The following is an 18,725-nucleotide window of genomic DNA, read 5'->3' on the forward strand; positions in this document are numbered from 1 at the left end:
CCCTGGAATAAATTGTGCTATTAGGCGAATGTGGTTGTGTATAGCCCAATCCCATATTTTTTGTGTTAGGAGACACAACTGTGTCGAGTGTGTTCCTCCCTGTTTGTTTAGGTAATACATTGTTGTCATGTTGTCTGTTTTGACAAGAGTGTATTTGTGGGTTATTATGGGTTGAAATGCTTTCAGCGCTAGAAACACTGCTAACAGTTCTAAGTGGTTTATATGAAACTGTCTTTGCTGAATGTCCCATGGTCCTTGGATGCTGTGCTGATTGAGGTGTGCTCCCCACCCTGTCATGGATGCATCTGTCGTTATTACGTATTGTGGCACTGGGTCTTGAAAAGGCCGCCCTTGGTTTAAATTTATACTGTTCCACCATTGAAGCGAGATGTATGTTTGGCGGTCTATCACACCAGATCTAGAAGTTGACCCTGTGCCTGTGACCACTGTGATGCTAGGCACTGTTGTAAGGGCCGCATGTGCAACCTTGCGTTTGGGACAATGGCTATGCATGAGGACATCATGCCTAGGAGTTTCATTACTAATTTGACCTGTATCTTTTGGTTTGGATACATGGCTTGTATTACATTGTGGAATGTTTGGACTCTTTGTGGACTTGGAGTGGCAATTCCTTTTACTGTGTTGATTGTTGCTCCTAGGTATTGCTGTGTTTGACACGGCAGAAGGTGTGACTGAGTAATTGATTGAGAAACCTAGTTTGTGTAGGGTTTCTATGACATAATTTGTGTGTTGTGAACACTGTATTTGCTTGTTGGTTTTGATTAACCAATCGTCTAGGTACGGGAACACATGTATTTGCTGCCTTCTGATATGTGCAGCTACTACTGCTAGACTTTTGTAAAAACTCTTGGCGCAGTTGTTATTCCGAATGGCAACACTTTGATTTGGTAATGTATCCCTTGGAATACAAACCTTAGGTACTTTCTGTGTGAAGGATGTATTGGTATATGGAAATATGCATCCTTTAGATCCAGTGTTGTCATGTAGTCTTGTTGTTTGAGCAGTGGGATTACTTCTTGTAATGTAACCATGTGAAAGTGGTCTGATTTGATGTATGTATTTAATATTCTGAGATCTAGTATAGGTCTTAGAGTTTTGTCTTTTTTGGGTATCAGAAAGTACAGTGAGTAAACTCCTGTGTTTAGTTCTTGTTTTGGTACTAATTCTATTGCCTCTTTTTGGAGCAATGCTTGAACTTCTAATCCTAGAAGATTTATATGTTGTTTCGACATACTGTGTGTTTTCGGTGGGACTGTTGGAGGGAATTCGCGAAATTCTATGCAATAACCATGCTGGATAATTGCTAGTACCCAAGTATCTGTTGTTATGTCCTCCCAATGTTTGTAAAATTGGCTTAATCTTCCCCCCACAGGTGTTATGTGATGGGGATGTGTGGCTTGTGAGTCACTGCTTATTTTGAGGACTTTTGGGGCTTTGGAATTTTCCTCTATTTCTTTGGAATTGTCCCCCTCTATATTGCCCCCGAAAACTTCCCCGCTGATATTGGCTTTGGTAAGTGGGCCTTGTTTGTGATGTTGTGGTTTCTGTAGGTTGTCCTCGAAACCCTCCCCTAAAAGGTGTTTTGCGAAATGTGCCTCTGCTCTGCGGGGAGTAGAGTGCGCCCATGGCTTTTGCCGTATCAGTGTCTTTCTTGAGTTTCTCAATAGCAGTGTCGACTTCCGGCCCAAACAACTGCTGTTCATTAAATGGCACATTTAGCACGGCTTGTTGAATTTCCGGCTTGAAACCTGACGTGCGGAGCCATGCGTGCCTTCTTATTGTTATTGCAGTATTTACTGTCCTTGCAGCCGTATCTGCTGCATCCATTGAAGACCGTATCTGATTATTAGAGATACTTTGTCCTTCTTCCACCACTTGTTGTGCTCTTTTTTGGAACTCCTTGGGTAAGTGTTCTATCAAATGTTGCATCTCATCCCAGTGAGCTCTGTCATATCTTGCCAAAAGTGCTTGTGAATTGGCAATGCGCCATTGGTTTGCTGCTTGTGCTGCAACCCTTTTGCCCGCAGCATCAAATTTGCGACTCTCTTTGTCTGGAGGTGGTGCGTCCCCCGAGGTATGAGAGTTTGCTCTCTTACGAGCTGCCCGACAACTACTGAGTCTGGAGTTAACTGCGTTGTAATATGAACAGGATCTGCTGGCGGTGGCTTGTACTTTTTCTCCACCCTTGGGAGTTATGGCTCGGCCTTTAACAGGATCCTGAAAGATTTGTTTTTAATGTTTTAGCATTCCTGGGAGCATAGGTAGTCTTTGGTATTGGCTATGAGTGGAGGTTAGCGTGTTAAACAAAAAGTCATCCTCAATTGGTTCGGAATGCAAGGTGACGTTATGGAAAGCAGCTGCCCTTGCGATTACCTGTGTGTAAGATGTACTGTCCTCAGGAGGGGACGGCCTGGCAGGGTACGAGTCTGGGCTGTTGTCCGATACTGGAGCATCGTAAAGGTCCCATGCATCGGGATCATCTTGACTCATGGCAGTATGAGTCGGGGAGTGCATCAGTGGAGGAGTTGCTACTGGTGATGTGTGCACTGATGGTGGTGGAGAAGGTGGTGGAGTTGTTTTCTTTGCCACCTTTGCCTGTGGCTCCTTGTCCTTTTCTTGAAAGGCAAGTTTTCTTTTTATTTTAATTGGAGGAAGAGTGGTTATCTTCCCTGTGTCTTGATGAATGTGGAGCCTCCTTTGAGTATAGTCTGGCTCTACAGCTTGAAGTTCCTCTCCAAATCTATGTTTTTGCATTTGGGAGGCCAATCCTTGTTCCTCTGTATAGGAACCTGTTTTCGGCTCCGAGGCTGGATGTTTCGGAACCGAAACTTTTTCGGACGTCTTTTTAGGCTCCTAAGAAACCTTTGTAATTTTCGGCGTGGTGGTGTCTCGGTGCCGAATTTGTTCGGTGCCGCTGTCACGGTGCCGAAATTTCTCTGAGCCGATGTCTCGGGTCCGAGATTGCTGTGTGGCGGTATCTCGACCGGAGTCGGATGACTTCGACACCAGCGTGCCCTTTTTCGGTGCCTTGGCTCGGTCACCGCTTTTTTGGGTTAAGCCATGGCCTGTTGGCGGTGGCGTCCCCTGGGCTTTTGTTGACTTCTCGTGAGTCTTATGTTTCGACGTCTTACTCACGGTTTTCGGCGTTTCTTCGGCCTCAAGTTCTTCCGAGTCCGACTCTTGGATAGAGAAAGCTTCCTCTTCTTCCTCGAAACGCTCTTGTCCTGTCGGCGTCGATGCCATCTGCAGTCTTCTGGCTCTTCGGTCTCTTAACGTCTTTCTGGACCGAAACGCTCGACAGGCCTCACAAGTATCTTCCTTGTACTCTGGGGACAAGCACAAGTTACAGACCAGATGCTGATCCGTATACGGATACATGTTATGGCATTTTGGACAGAAGCGGAATGGGGTCCGTTCCATCAGCCTTGAATTCACACGTGGCCGGGCCGGCCAGGCCCCGACGGGGGATCGAAAAAACCCCGAAGGGCCACCGGAACTCTTCTAAATTCGGTGTCGATCTGTTGTAAATAACCCGATACCGAACGCAAACAATACCGACGTTTTTTCCGAGATTCTAACTAACTTAACGACCCGAAACACGGAGCGAAAAGGAACACGTCCGAACCCGATGGCGTAAAAAAACCGATCTAAGATGGAGTCGACGCCCATGCGCAATGGAGTCGAAATGGGAGGAGTCCCTCGGTCTCGTGACTCGAAAAGACTTGTTCGAAGAAAAACAACTGTAACACTCCGAGCCCAACACCAGATGGCGGGATGTGCACAGCATGTGTATCTGCAGCTACACATGCCATCGAACATATACATATATATATATATATATATATATATATACACAAATATCCATATATACAAAATCTATTGCAGTCTTGAAGACCAATAGGAGCGCACTCAAGGATTACTTGGTAAGACCAAAAAGGCAACGGGGAGGCGGGTGGGACCGTGAGGAATCCACAGGTAGCTAATGTATTCACCAGAAAAGTTGTTACCGAAGGTAAGTAACTCGTTCTTCTGATGGATACAACTACCTGTGGATTCCTCACCTAATGAATAGAGTCCCAAAGCAGTACCACGCCCGGTGGTGGGTGCCCAAATGGTCAAACCAAGAAACCCTGCAGCACTGACCGTGCAAAATGGCCATCCCTTCTGACCTCAGAGTCCAAACAGTAATGCTTCGCAAAAGTGTGAAGGGACGACCAAGTTGCGGCCTTGCAGATGTCGACCACAGGAACACCTCTGGCCAAGGCCGAAGTGGCCGACTTAGCTCTGGTGGAATGAGCTCTAATGCCATCAGGAGGATCCTTCTTTGCTAAAGAGTAACAGATTTTAATGCAAAGAACAACCCACATGGAGAGTGTTCTCTTGTGGACTGCCTTTCCTCTCCTCTTGCCCACGTATCCGATGAACAGCTGATCCTCCAGCCTGAAGTCCTTCGTTCTATCAATGTAGAAGCTTAACGCCCTCTTTGGGTCCAAGCGATGTAGTCTCTCTTCCTCCTTTGAAGGATGAGGCGGAGGATAGAACGTGGACAAAGTAATTGTCTGGGCCAAATGGAAGGGTGAAACAACCTTCGGGAGGAAAGCAGCCTTGGTCCTCAACACCACCTTATCCCCATAAAAGTTTGTATAAGGGGGTTTTACCAATAAGGCCTGCAACTCACTCACTCTCCTTGCAGATGTTATAGCCACCAAGAAGACTGTCTTAATAACTAAATACCTTAAGGGGCAAGAATGCATAGGTTCAAAAGGGGACCCCATAAGGAAAGGCAGGACCAAGGACAAATCCCATTGAGGCATAACGAATGGTTTTGGAGGATATTTATTTAGAAGACCTTTCAAGAATCTGAGAACAATAGGGGATTTAAATAACGATGGTTGGTCTGGAAGACAAATGAAGGCTGACAAGGCAGACAAATAACCTTTAATGGTAGCCACTGCACAACCTTTCTGCGCTAGAGACAGAGCAAAAGACAAAACATCTGACAGATGAGCATGTAAGGGATCAATCTGTCTCTCTCCACACCACATAACAAATTTAGACCACCTATTAGCGTAGATAGATTTAGTGGAGTGTTGCCTGGCCGCTAATATAACATCCACTACATCAGGCAGGAGAGAGAAGGAACTCAGGTTGCCCCGCTCAATCTCCAGGCATGTAGGTGCAGACTCTGGAGGTTGGGGTGTAAAACCTGCCCCTGCGACTGCGAGAGGAGGTCTGCCCTGAGAGGGAGACGGAGCGGAGGGCACAGTGAGAGTTTGAGAAGGTCGGAGTACCACACCCTCCTTGGCCAATCCGGAGCTATTAAGATGACTTGGGCCCGGTCTTGGCAAATCTTCCTCAACACCCGAGGAATCAAGGGTATGGGGGGAAACACGTAAAGGAACTGGCCGCACCAGGTTATCTGAAACGCGTCCCCCAACGCTCCCTGCATCGGATACTGGAGGCTGCAGAATAACGGACAATGCGCGTTCTACAGAGTGGCAAACAAATCTATCCGAGGAAACCCCCACATCTGGAAGATTAAACGGACTTGATCTGGATGGAGACGCCACTCGTGGTCGGCCGAGAAATGGCGACCGAGACTGTCCGCACGTACATTCAAGACCCCGGCCAGATGATTTGCTACCAAGCAAATCTGATGGTCCTTTGCCCAGGACCATAGTCGAAGAGCTTCTCTGCAGAGAAGGTACGACCCTACTCCTCCCTGTTTATGTACCACATCGCTGAAGTATTGTCCGTCAGGACCTGTACCGACTGACCACGAAGGGAAGGGACGAAGGCCTTGAGAGCCAGACGTACAGCCCGCAACTCCAACAGATTGATATGAAAAATCTGTTCCTCTGGAGACCAAAGCCCTTTGATCTCCAGATCCCCCAGATGAGCTCCCCACCCTAGAGTGGAAGCATCCGTTATGACCGTGGTCACTGGTGGTGACTGCGCGAACGGCTTTCCTTGTGAAAGATTGTTGCCCGCAATCCACCACTTCAAGTCCACAGCAGCATCTCCGGAGATCTTGACAGCACCTTCTAGATCTCCTTTGTGTTGAGACCACTGCCTTCGGAGGCACCACTGAAGAGCCCTCATATGCCAGCGAGCATGCATGACCAACAGTATGCAGGAGGCAAACAGACCGAGCAGACGAAGGACCTTGACGACTGGAAGTACCGCTCCATTTCGAAACATTGGAACCAACTCCTGAATATCTTGAATCCGCTGAGGTGGAGGAAAGGCTCGATTCAATGTTGTATCCAGTACTGCCCCTATGAACAGGAGGCGCTGAGAGGGCTCCAGGTGAGATTTGGGCACGTTCACCGAAAAGCCCAGGTCGAACAACAACTGGGTTGTTGACTGCAGATGATGCGACACAAGCTCCGGAGACTTGGCTTTGATCAACCAGTTGTCCAAGTAAGGGAATACTGCTATCCCCTTCCTTCTGAGCTCTGCCGCAACCACTGACATCACCTTCGTGAAGACTCGAGGTGCTGAAGTAAGACCAAACGGGAGGACCGCAAACTGATAGTGCTGCGACCCTACCACAAACCGGAGATACTTCCTGTGCGACTTGAGTATCGGGATATGAAAATAAGCATCCTGCAAGTCGACAAACACCATCCAATCTTCTTTGTTCAACGCCAAAAGCACCTGAGCTAGGGTCAGCATCTTGAACTTTTCCTGTTTGAGGAACCAATTCAAGATCCTCAGATCCAGGATTGGTCTCAACCGACCTTCCTTCTTGGGAATCAGGAAGTACCTTGAGTAACAACCTCGACCCCTTTCCTGCTCTGGAACCAACTCCACCGCGCCCTTTGAAAGGAGGACTTGAACCTCCTGTTCTAACAACAGGAGGTGTTCTTCTGAACAATAAGATGGGCGGGGCGGGATGGGGGGCGGAAACTCCCGAAAGGGAAGGGTGTAGCCTTTTCCCACAATACTGATAACCCAAGTGTCCGATGTAATAGTCTCCCACTTGTGGAGAAAATGCCGTAACCTCCCCCCTACAGGAGAGGAGTGAGTGGAAAATGGTGGAAGCCTAAGGCTGCTTTCCCTGCTGCACCCCTCCAGAGGACGAGGAAGAGGCAGAGTGCTGCTGAGAGGCTCCTCTGGTGCGGGCCCTACCCCTCCCTCTAAATGATCTATAGGGGAGGGAAGAGGTGGGTTGCTGGAATCTCCCCCGAAAGGAAGAGGAGGAAGAGCCACGCCCAAATCCACGAAACCTCCTGAAAAATCTGGAGGAGGCAAAAGAAGAAGGGGCTTGCAGCCCTAATGATTTGGCTGTGGCCCTGCTTTCTTTAAATCTCTCCAAGGCCGAATCTGCTTTGGCTCCAAACAGTTTGTCCCCATCAAACTGGAGGTCCAACAGGGTTGACTGCACGTCTGCAGAAAACCCTGAGTTACGGAGCCAGGCCTGCCTCCTTGCCACCACAGCCGTGCCCATTGCCCTAGCCACCGAGTCGGTCGTGTCCAGCCCAGACTGGATAATCTGGGTTGCGGCAGCCTGGGCATCCGAGACAACATTCAAGAGTCCCTGGGGAAGCTCTGTAAATGAAGATGAAATATCGTCCATGAGAGCATGGATGTATCTCCCCAGAATGCAAGTCGCGTTGGTGGCCTTCAACGCCAAACTACAAGAGGAAAATATCTTCTTGGATTGTGCATCCAGTTTTTTAGAGTCGGTCTCCTGGTACCGTCGGGAAAGATCCAGGCGCTGACCTAGAGGAACAGGAGGCTTGCACCACCAAGCTCTCCGGCGTAGGGTGTCTAGACAGAAAGCCAGGGTCAGATGGTGCAGCTCGATCTCTCCTGGCCACAGCCCTATGAACAGCCGAGGAAGATACTGCCTTCTTCCACACCTCTAACACCGGATCAAGCAAAGCCTCATTAAATGGCAAGAGAGGCTCCGCTGCAGCCGAGGCCGGATGCAGTACCTCAGTCAGTAAATTCTGCTTCGCCTCTGCCACCGGCAAAGGCAGGTCCAGAAAGTTAGCCGCCTTCCTCACCACAGCGTGAAAGGTAGCAGCCTCCTCCGTATATTCCCCTGGAGATGAACGGTCCCACTCAGGGGAAGTATCCAGCCCACTGGCTGTATCCAGACCATGCAGTCCATCACCAGAGTCCTCAACCTCTCCTTCCTCCAAGACTCATTGGTATTCCTGCTCTTCCAAAAGACAGAGAGCACGCCTCCTCGAATGTAGTCTTTCCTCGATACGCGGAGTCGACATGGCATCCGCCAAAGTCGAAGATCGGCGCCGATCTCCAGAACCATCCGACGCCGCGTCCGGTGCCACAGGCAGCTTCGGCGCCGAGGAAGGAGCCGGACGAAGAAATCTTGGAGTCTCCGATGGACCCGCCGGAGTCACAGGACGAAATCCTGACGTCGACGGGATGGAAACCTCCGGGGCCAAAACCTCTGGAGCCACCGGAGCGGCCACCGGCGCCGAGCCCACATTCCCTAAAGGGAGAAAGGGCATAAAGGGTGCCGGCCGTAGAGGCGCAGGATCACCCAATGAAAAGGCCAAGGGCCCCAAAGGACCGGCCGGAGCACCTCCTGGAGCCATCTGTTGAAAGATGGTATACATCGCATTCAGAAATGCGGTATTATCGGCTGCAGGGGCGGGAAAAGCTGGATACTGGGGTGCCTGGATCGAAGGCGACCCCGACGCCAGCCTCGACGTCCGCGACGCCGGAGACATCACAAGAGGCTGCATCACCTCAACCACAGATGCCTGTCCAGGCGAAGTCGGTGACGTAGGAGAGGGCAACGCGTCGATGGATGTGGCGTGACCGGGGGACTGACCTCCCAAGTCTTCCGACGCCGAGCCGAAGGCGACCTCGAACGAGACTCCTTGCTGGAATGACGCCGTGAATCCCTACGGCGCCAGGAGTCTCGATGACGCCGATGAGACCTTGGCGAAGAAGACTTCTTATGCTGTTTCTGCTCCTTTCTCTTCGACTTCGCCATGAATAGTTTAGCCTCACGTTCTTTCAGGGCCTTCGGATTCATGTGCTGACATGAATCACAAGTTGCGACGTCGTGGTCAGAGCTTAAACACCATAGACAGTCGGAGTGAGGATCAGTAACGGACATCTTGCCGCCACACTCTCGACAGGGCTTGAAACCCGACTTCCTCTGAGACATTATTACCGCAGAGAAAATCCACGCAGCAGAAAATACACTGTAACTATGAAAGTAACAGTAGCTCCCTCGAAGATAACCGTTTCGAATGCATGGAAAAAAGGGAACTGACGTCGGCGAGGACCTCTTATTGCGTGTATGACGTCAGACGGCGTCGCGTGGGCTAATGTGACATCCTCGGCGACGTGCAGAAGCTAGGAAGAAGATTTCCGTCGAATGCTGGCGCCATGGGAGTATTTATTAGGTGAGGAATCCACAGGTAGTTGTATCCATCAGAAGCCCCCAATTACGAGCTGTACTATGCGGCTGCCCAACTCTAGTGGCCATTGCGCTGGCTGCATTGTGGGTCTTGTCCCGAAAGAGACACTCTGGGCCTTGACCTAGGTGAGTGCTCTTTGCTAGGATGGCTCCTACGTTGTCCTTCCAGCCGTACAGAACCAAAGGTTTTGGTGAAAGTGGCAGTGTGGTGCTGACGGAAATATACGTTTCACGAACACACAATTTTCCCATTCGCTCCCATTTTACCTTCGTAGGAACCACTGCCTTGTAGAACTTTGAAAATGCTTTACACAATCAATAGACACCTGGATGGAAGCAAGCACTATATACTACCGGGGAGGGGGCTTAGTGGTTGACGGACAACTATGCATGTTTGACAAATGGTTGAGTAAGGCGCTTGGCCCAGGGACAGTTCCTACTAAATTCAGCCCTCCGTAAAGTAGCTAATAATATGTATAACTCTGAAATAGACTTCTTACAAGTGGTGAATCCACTGGAGCTGACGCTGACCACGGGAACTTGAAACATACAATATCAGTTCTCTATGGCACTTTGAACCAAGACCACTCCAACCCCTACAGGAGTGGTGGCAAGCTAAATTGTCTATGGGACTTACAGATGTTGCTTGGTGGAGAAGCCTTGGGTCCATTAAAATTAATCATGCAGAACACTAAATTCCGTTTCACACAATTCAATTATTTGCATCATACACCCCTCTCTCTGGACAGGCTAGGCAAAATGTATCCAAATGTGAGTTCACGATGCACCAGATGCCAGCAGGAGGTGGCCCACTTCTTTCATATGATATGGGCATGCCCAGTCATCACAGGTTATTGGCAATCTGTAACCTCTTGTATTTCCACTATAACAAATTCTATTGTGCCCTGCGATCCTGCTTGTTGCATTCTGGAGATATGGGGTGGGGGAACAAAGCAAGTTGTGAACTTTCAGGGCTTGGCACTTATTCTTGCGAAACATCGTGGCTAGGCTTGGGTTGGCACTTCCTGCACTTGAGGGTCTACTGGCACTGATACTATGAAGCCTGGTTTAAGACCCAAAGGTGCTTGCTTTCAGAACAAAGTTAGAGCCTAGTTACAGAGCTCGCCCCATAGAACCACCCCCACAAGAAGGTAACCTAGGCCAAAACTTTTCTAACGCCTCTGAAAAAGCAACAGGACTAATTTCCTGTAGGGTAGCCACACATGAATGAGAACAGCAAGCAAAACCGAAATTAGGGCTTGTCAGGCACAGGGAAATGCACCAGATGAGGGGAGGTATGGCACTTTGACGGCAGCAAAGTCAGGGCTATTAACCCTTTCTCAATTGATGGATTTATGGGATTCTTCTCCCCAGCAATTAGGAAGAAAAGGTTTGGCCATCCAAAGGGGAAAATTAGCAATTTTTATTTCAGATGGATTAAACATTTCGTGCACACGTTTATATGAGGAAAACTAAGAGTTTCTGCTAGTGAAGCTAGATCAGAGGTCTTCAAACTGGGGGGCGGGCCCCCCTAGGGGGGCCTGAAGTGATCCCAGGGGGGGCCCCAGATTCTGGCCAAAATAAATATTATACAGATAACAGGCCTTTATTTTAAGCAGGAGGATGCTATTGCAGTTTTAAAAAGGTAACAGTACCTAACTGCAATGTTTAAATAGGTTTAGACCTATTTAAACATTGCCATGTTTATAAAATAATTGTGAAAAATTCTGAGGGGGGCCCAATGATTTTTATTTTTCAACTGGGGGGGCGCGGCATTAAATAGTTTGGAGACCTCTTTGCTAGATGGATGGAATAAAGAACATTCCAGTCCACTCTTGCTAATAAATGTGTATATCCATCCAGATGCACGATCCAAGAAATACAAATCCTCCAGACTGATATATACATTATTAACTGCCCATCAGGATTTAGGATCCCTGGAGCTCTTAATAGCAGGGGACTTCAACCTGAAACTACTAAATCCCTTTGAAAGGGATGCCCAAACCATCCTGCAAGACCAACTATGGGCAGTACAACAGCAGTCCCTGGGGGTAATAGAGCGAGGTAAAACTGGCATAACGGCACTCTCCTTAGTAAATGATCTGGAGGCTCTTGGCCTTAGACTCCTAAATGGGAGATATCCGCAAGATACTCTGCCGGCAACTACCTGCTATGTCACTGGAACTCAAGCGACAATTGATTATACTGTGGCCTCCTTATTTACTAAGTTTTATATCGTAAAATCAGACATGAGTGATCATGGTCAGCAATGCCTGCAGATATGATGTGGCCTTCCCATATTCAACCCTGCACTAACTACATCAAGGGACATCACTACAACGAACTACAAAAAACTCAGATGGACTGAAAAGTCAAAGGAATCCATTGGTGAACAATCAATGGCGATAATGGACCAATGCTTTAAAGATATAACCAGGGACTAAATAACCATCTAGTCAACTTTCCTGGATAGATTTGCAGCTGGGCTCTCACAAATAGATCACAAAAGAGTTATCAAAACCAGGGATGTGCGAAAACAAACAAGAATACATATCTTTCAGTATGCATGATTAAATTAAGAAGAGAACCAAACAGAATTTTAAGACTATACAACAAAAACCCAACAAACTGCTATATTAAGGCAGGCCTAAAAAATTGAAACAATACATATCGGAAACAAATATGGGAATATAAACAACGGGAAAATCAAGATTTTTGGGCAAAGGCCCTAGTCTTAAGCAAAAAATCAAATGCACAGGGTTTCTGAAAAATGGTAAATGACCTGAATAAAGCTCCAATGACCCTGTCCAGCTCTAACATTTCGGAATCCGTCTGGTCTGATTACCTAATTTACCACTTTAGCGAAAAAAAAAGAGAGCTATCAAAAATCCAGAAAACGAATCAAATACGCCAAGCCCAGAAGTAGTTAAATTAAAGCCCCTTACCCTCCAAAAAGGATCTTGCAAAATAATATGTACCACGGCCAAAATTATGAATTTAATAAAAAACAGCAGAAGCGGGGGTGCCCCGGGTCCAAATGGGATCCCTAATGCACTGTGTAAAATGAATCCTGCCTTTTGGGGTGAAAAACGTGCCTCAACTTACAACCACTGAATAGCGCTAGGAAGTATTCCAAAATCTTGGAGGGGGGCCATAATCCATCCAATTTTCAAAGGCGGTAGTAAATCTCATCCTGAGAATTATCGATTGATTACCTTAACAGATGTAGAGGCTAAATATTATGCAGGGATATTATTGGAGCATCTTCGCAGGTGAGCAACCGAAAGTAGCATTATGTCCCCTGATCAGACAGGTTTTGTAAAGGGCCCCGGTACCGCTACAAACATTCTAACTCTATCTATGGTTATTGACAAATGCAAAAAAAAACAAAAAAACCTTTGTATCTGTGCTTTGTCGACTTCAAATCAGCCTCTGACTTGGTACATTGATCTCTTTTATGGGAGAAACTAGTCTCCTGGGAAATACCTGAGAATCTGCTAAAAGCTATTCAGCAGTTATACACAGATACATGGGTAAGAGTTAAGATAGGGGACGGATCCTTCCTCTCAAGGGAAATTGAGACAAAACAAGGTCTGAAACAGGGTTGCGTGTTGGCACCATATCTTTTTAATCTCTATCAGACCTGACCGTGAAGCTAAATAAGGTGAATGCGCACCCCCCAAAGCTTGGCGATATGCTTATTTCAAACTTGCTATATGCTGACGATGTAGTACTCCTGAGTCCAACCAAAGTAGGGCTACGGCGGCTCATAGTCGAGCTATCTGAATATGCCGAGCAGAGTGGAATGGAAATTAATCAGAAAAAAACGAAAGTAAAGGAAATCAGTAAAAAGAATTCTAAAGCCAAAAAATGGTATACACAAAGGGAAGCTTTGGAACGAGTAAATCAGTATAGATACTTGGGCGTACTATTTGATGAATGGGGCTCCTTTATCCCTCAGAAACAAGACCTATACAGAAAAGGAAATGTTTTACTGCTTGCCTTTCGCACTTTAAAAAAAAAAAAACAGCTCAACAGCCCTAGCTGCCGTCCTTTGCTTCAAGTTGTTGCAGCAAAGCTAAATTCTACTTTAGTATACGGAAGTGAAGCCCTGTGCGGACAAGATGCCATCATCTTAAATAGAATCGCTGGAAAAGTTTTTAGGTTCCTATTCCAGCTACCAGGGCATACCTCCCAAGCACAAATTGGGCTGGAGTTTTGTTACCTAAACCAGTGTATAGCTAGGAAAGCCAGCTACATCAAAACCTGGAAACATTTACAGCTGACAAAAGAAAATCCGCTCTGCCAAGCACTCTGGAAGGAGATCAGTTTAAACCCTAAAACCAAATCTATACAATACTTAGATCAGGCATTAAATGACTTAGAAATATGGGAATTATAAGATTCCTACTATGCCTTCAAAAGAAATCCTAAACCGAATAGTGAAGAAAGGATCGGTAAATATGGATAAGAGCCTATTAGCTACCAGATCGCACTCCTGGATGGTACGACATGAATACAAACTCTTGAAATATCAGCCATATTTGGAGGCTGGGTGGTCAAAGCGGACAAGGATCTTTTCATCAAACATCAATTTGGCATTATTCCTGGTGGTGCCCATCTATCCCCCAAGGGAACGCCCTGCAACAATTCCTCAGTGTAGGCTGTGCGGCCGTGGACCGGAAGATCTAACTCACCTGATCTGTATTTGTAATGTCCTACGAAATGAGCGCAAGTCCCTATTAAAAGGCAGCATTTAATCAAATGAGAATACGGTCCTGTAGACAAGCGGTGATTGCCTGCTTCAAACCCTCTGACTTTGCTCTGAACGCCAGATTTACAAAGTTTCTACGTTTAATATAAAATCTATTTTTTTATTATAAACTCATAATTAATATAAATATAATATAGGTACTGGTCAGCTTATAGGCCTCCGTACAGTATACAGGAATATTTTTAGCCTTATTCTTAGATAATTTATTATAACTTAGTTCTCACAGTATTTTAGAGTTAAACCCACGAGGGTATGGTAAAAATGTATTCACCTCTAAATAGGAGGTTACCATTAGCAAAAACATTCAATTAACGTTATCATTTATGTAACATAGATATTAGGGAAGTTATGGTTAGATGTTGGTCTGTATATATCGTAAAAGAATGCGTATGGTGCATTGGTTTTTATTAACTACTCATCAAAATAAAAATGAACTTGAAACTTGATCCTTGATCCTTATTGACAAAGCAAAGTTATTTTTAGCTTTGAATTACTGTAGCCTGACCATACTTTAAGCACTTATGGGTGACTAAAAGATGAAATAGGATAAAGGCTGGAAATAAATAGAATACTGTGAAAGTAAAATGCTGGCAAATCAGTGCAGGCACTGAAGGACAGTTGTTTCAGGCAGATGTGGAAGTTGTCTAAAAAAAATGCATTCACTCACTCTGCCTAACCCCACGGCTGAAGTGGGTTGACCCATTGTCTTGTGCTGTACACTGTCATTAAAGAATCAAAAAATGAACTACAGTTGAAATGACCAATGGATGAAGACAGCTAGGCAATGCACTTTTAAGTAGCTATATACGTCTTTTTAGGTCTTGCCTTCCAAACGTCCATCCAGTTACGCTATCCCACAGCGTTTGTATTTTGCTTTGCTTTTGCCGCCCTAAGTGCGCCGGGTATGCCCAGACGTGGGTCCCGGGCTCACTGTGCCACTGGATTCAAGCTAGCCTGGCTGAAGAGGGGTGAAACCCCGAAACCGGTCCCAGGATGCTTGTTTCCGGTCCAGGGAGAACCTGGCCTGGCAGTTCGGGCTGGACTGTTCCCATGTGGAACAGGGTCAAGACTGATTTGCATATGGCTGGGTTCAAACTGGGGTGGCATGGTGAGCAAAATAATGGATGGATTAAACCCAGATCTGTGACTGGGGGTGAATGTTTGATTGGTTCCGCATTCCGTCCATCCAGTTACGCTATCCCACAGCGTTTGTATTTTGCTTTACGAAAAGACCTATTGTCAGCTTACAGTGAACATTGAGCCCACCTACTGCTTGCTATTGGTTGGCTCTACTGATTGCTTCTTTATTAGCCTATATGAGCCTTATTCCATCATCTATGTGTCCCTCTCTAGAGCAATTCCGCATTACTTGTGCCCTTTCACATCTCGTTTTTCATGCACTACTGTTTTCTTTTTGGTTAAGCGCTCCACAAAAGTGCAAGTGCTTCTTAGTCGTCTCCCTTGTGCTCTTCTCTTTGTCTCTCCACTGCGCTCCATGTTACTTTCTCTCATCAGTAAGCTTTCTCCTCCATCTCCTTGCCCTTCTGTGCTCCTTCCCCACATTGCTTTCTCACCAGTGTGCTTCTCCCTCCAGCTTCACGTTGCCCTCTTTGTTGCCTGTTTCCTTTTCTACCCTCGTAATTACATTGCTCTCTGAGGTTTGCTTCCCCCATCCAAGCCCCCTGTGTTGTTTCCCGACACCTGCACCTTCCGTGTTGCTTCCACCTCACAACCTCTGTTGCTTCTGCCCTTATCAGAAAAAAAAGCTTTTGTGTATGTTTTTTTATTTCCTTTACTAATCCAACTCAGATCAGTACATAAAAAAGCGTGTATGCTTACAAAATGATGCTGTTGCTTAATAGGCTCGTTATCCAGGCTACACACCATCAGGGATGTTGTACAGCATCCCTAAAAGTACTGGAAAGGGTAACAGGTTCCAAAGGCGAGACCTAATGGCTTTTCCAAGGCTTCTTTATTCTTGAACTTTTACTACATGGTGCTTGCGAGGCTGGTCAAGCCGTCTCTGGCAGCACAGAGGTATTGTCCTTTTGGGGAACACAAGTTCTAACACATACACCCCTGAAGCATAAGTAATGCAGTAACTTTTCTGTGCAGTCTTCAAACCACAACGTGCTCAAAAGCTTTAAGTGGCAAAATAACTCATGGATGCAAATCAAAGTATACAATTTAAATAACTTCCTCGTAGTGTGGATTTTCTTTTTAGCATTGGAATATTTATATTTACCTGTGAAGAGGAAGAATATCAAAACCATTATCATCGTGTATCCAAAGTACAAAATTGTACTGGCAGTTCCTGTAATTTGTAATTTTGAAAAGAAATAATGGACGGCATAAACAAGAAAATAAACTGCTGTAAAACCACTGGTAAGGAACGAACGCCACTGCCAATGGTAATCCTGTAGGTGGGAAAAACAGAAAAAAAACACAGTTAACTTGAAAATATGAAAACATTAGTTTCATGGTGCACAAAAACGTTTTTTAAATATCAAACGTTACGGAAAACTAGCAAGTATTTTCTCATTAAAGCATCCTCAACAACTGTATTAAGAGTGATTACCTTTGCCAAACTACTTTAAAAATAGAATAAAAATAATGTTAAAACAAGCACCCCTGCATTTCTGTGTGTAGAATCTTTTGAAAATACTTCTGGGTGACAATGTTCATGTTTGTCAGTTATAAATGAATGTGACAACATTACACAATTTTACTTTTACAAAATGTGCCTTTTTGACTGTATATTTTATCAACATTTTTACCACAACCCGACCCCCTAAAACACCCACAGGGAGGTCTTGAAAAAACATACGTTTGGACTAAACAAAAATACATTGCACCCAATTTACCAAGTAGGACTACATTTTCAACTTTGTGTATAAAATATTTCAGTGGTTCCCATGGGATTTAAAACTTTCAGTGGCAGTAAGGAGGTGAACAACAACTGTGTGGTTGCCATCTTCATTGTTAACCAGGCAACAGCAATGCTGTAGTCAGTGATGTTACCTATGATTCAGAAAGTTAAGGAAGAGAAGCGGCTCCTGTACGCATTACAGTAACCCCATCATACCACTCAACAGATATGAGAACAGTTGTGAGAATTTAAGGGAGAGGGCCCTTCATTGCCTATCGCCTGCTAGTTAACGTTTTCCTGATACACCTAGCAGAATTCAAGGGAAATAAGCCAATATCTTTGAATATCATCTGATGAGGCTATGATGTCATGGAAGCACCGACATCATTCGAGCCTCCTAGTAATGCCACAACACCACAGACATGGACTTGCCATAAGATGAAGATTTCATCAGATCTTCAACTCAAAGTCGCAGAATGGGACCAGCTCCAAGTAAGAAAACCCTAAATCACCTATATAATACTCAGCTCAGGGATGGATAACCAGACTTCAGTATAAGCAAGCACAAATATTACAAGAATCCCAAGGGAGCTCTGATTAAACACCAAGGGAGAATGGAGAGGATATAAATGTAATAGCAGGAGAGCCATAAAGACTACACAAGCTTTAGAACCCAAAGCTACGAATTATCTGAAAAGAAAACATACAAATTAGAAGAGCACATTGTAGGAAGCTGACCTGGTGTGTGGTGAGCACCTATGGTGTTATCACCTTATACTAGGTCCAGGTATCCCCTATTAGTGAGGTGTAGTCAGTGTCTAGGAAGCCAGGCTCTCTAGAGGTAGCTGTGGATGAGCAGTCAAGGCTTAACTAGGAGACAAGCAAATCTCATGCAATATCACTTACAGTCACACAGCACTTCCAAAACTGAAAGAACCACGCAGTGTTACAAAAATAAAGGTACCTTCTTTTAGTGACACAAATACTAAAATATTATATACACAATACTCTACTAGCAGGTGAGTAAACACACTATTATATACATCTTAGTTGTCAGGAATGAGCCGTGAAAGTAATAGAAAACAGTACAGTAACAAAAGGCAATAGTGACCCTAGAGGGAGCCCAAACCATATACTAAAAGAATGGAAAAGGTAAGTGGAATCTGTAGAGGGGAGCTGGAGGAACCAGAGACCCCAAAAGGTAAGTACTAGAGTGTCCCCCCACCAGCGACCATGAGAGAAGAGGTAAGTACCTGGTTTTTCCACACCCCACAGAGAAACTTTGTGAAAGGACTCCGCAAGACCCGAGCAAGACTGCAAGAATCAGAAGATGGATCCAGACAGAAGAGGAACTGCAAATGAAGGGGACCAAGTCCTGCTCCAGTTGGAGTGTTCGGTCGGTGCAGGAGCCACTACCCACCCTTCTGGAGATGCAGGCTAGGTCGTCAGTGAAGACAAGGAGTCAGCTATGAAGCACAGGAGCAGAGGAAGAGTTCCAGAAGTGATGGAGTTGATGTCCCATGTCGGAAGTGCAGTCCATCAGTGGTGTGGAAAACCACCAACACGCCTTGGCAAAGGCAAAAGTTGCAGAAGAAGAGCTGCCAGGGACCAGGAAGGTCCGAGGGGAGTCACCTCAAAGAGAGGTGTCCCAG

General features: G+C 45.9%; 1 protein-coding gene across 1 annotated transcript in view; it reads right to left on the minus strand.

The window, feature by feature from the left end:
• TM9SF2 (transmembrane 9 superfamily member 2) overlaps positions 1-18,725 on the minus strand; it is a 313,007-nt gene that overhangs the window by 26,602 nt on the left and 267,680 nt on the right. The window contains exon 16 of the mRNA XM_069205078.1: positions 16,450-16,621. Coding sequence (XP_069061179.1) covers positions 16,450-16,621 — 172 coding nt within the window. The remainder of the gene's footprint in view (positions 1-16,449; positions 16,622-18,725) is intronic.

This window comes from Pleurodeles waltl, chromosome 8 (genome assembly GCF_031143425.1).
Source record: "Pleurodeles waltl isolate 20211129_DDA chromosome 8, aPleWal1.hap1.20221129, whole genome shotgun sequence".
Classification (NCBI taxonomy): domain Eukaryota; kingdom Metazoa; phylum Chordata; class Amphibia; order Caudata; family Salamandridae; genus Pleurodeles; species Pleurodeles waltl.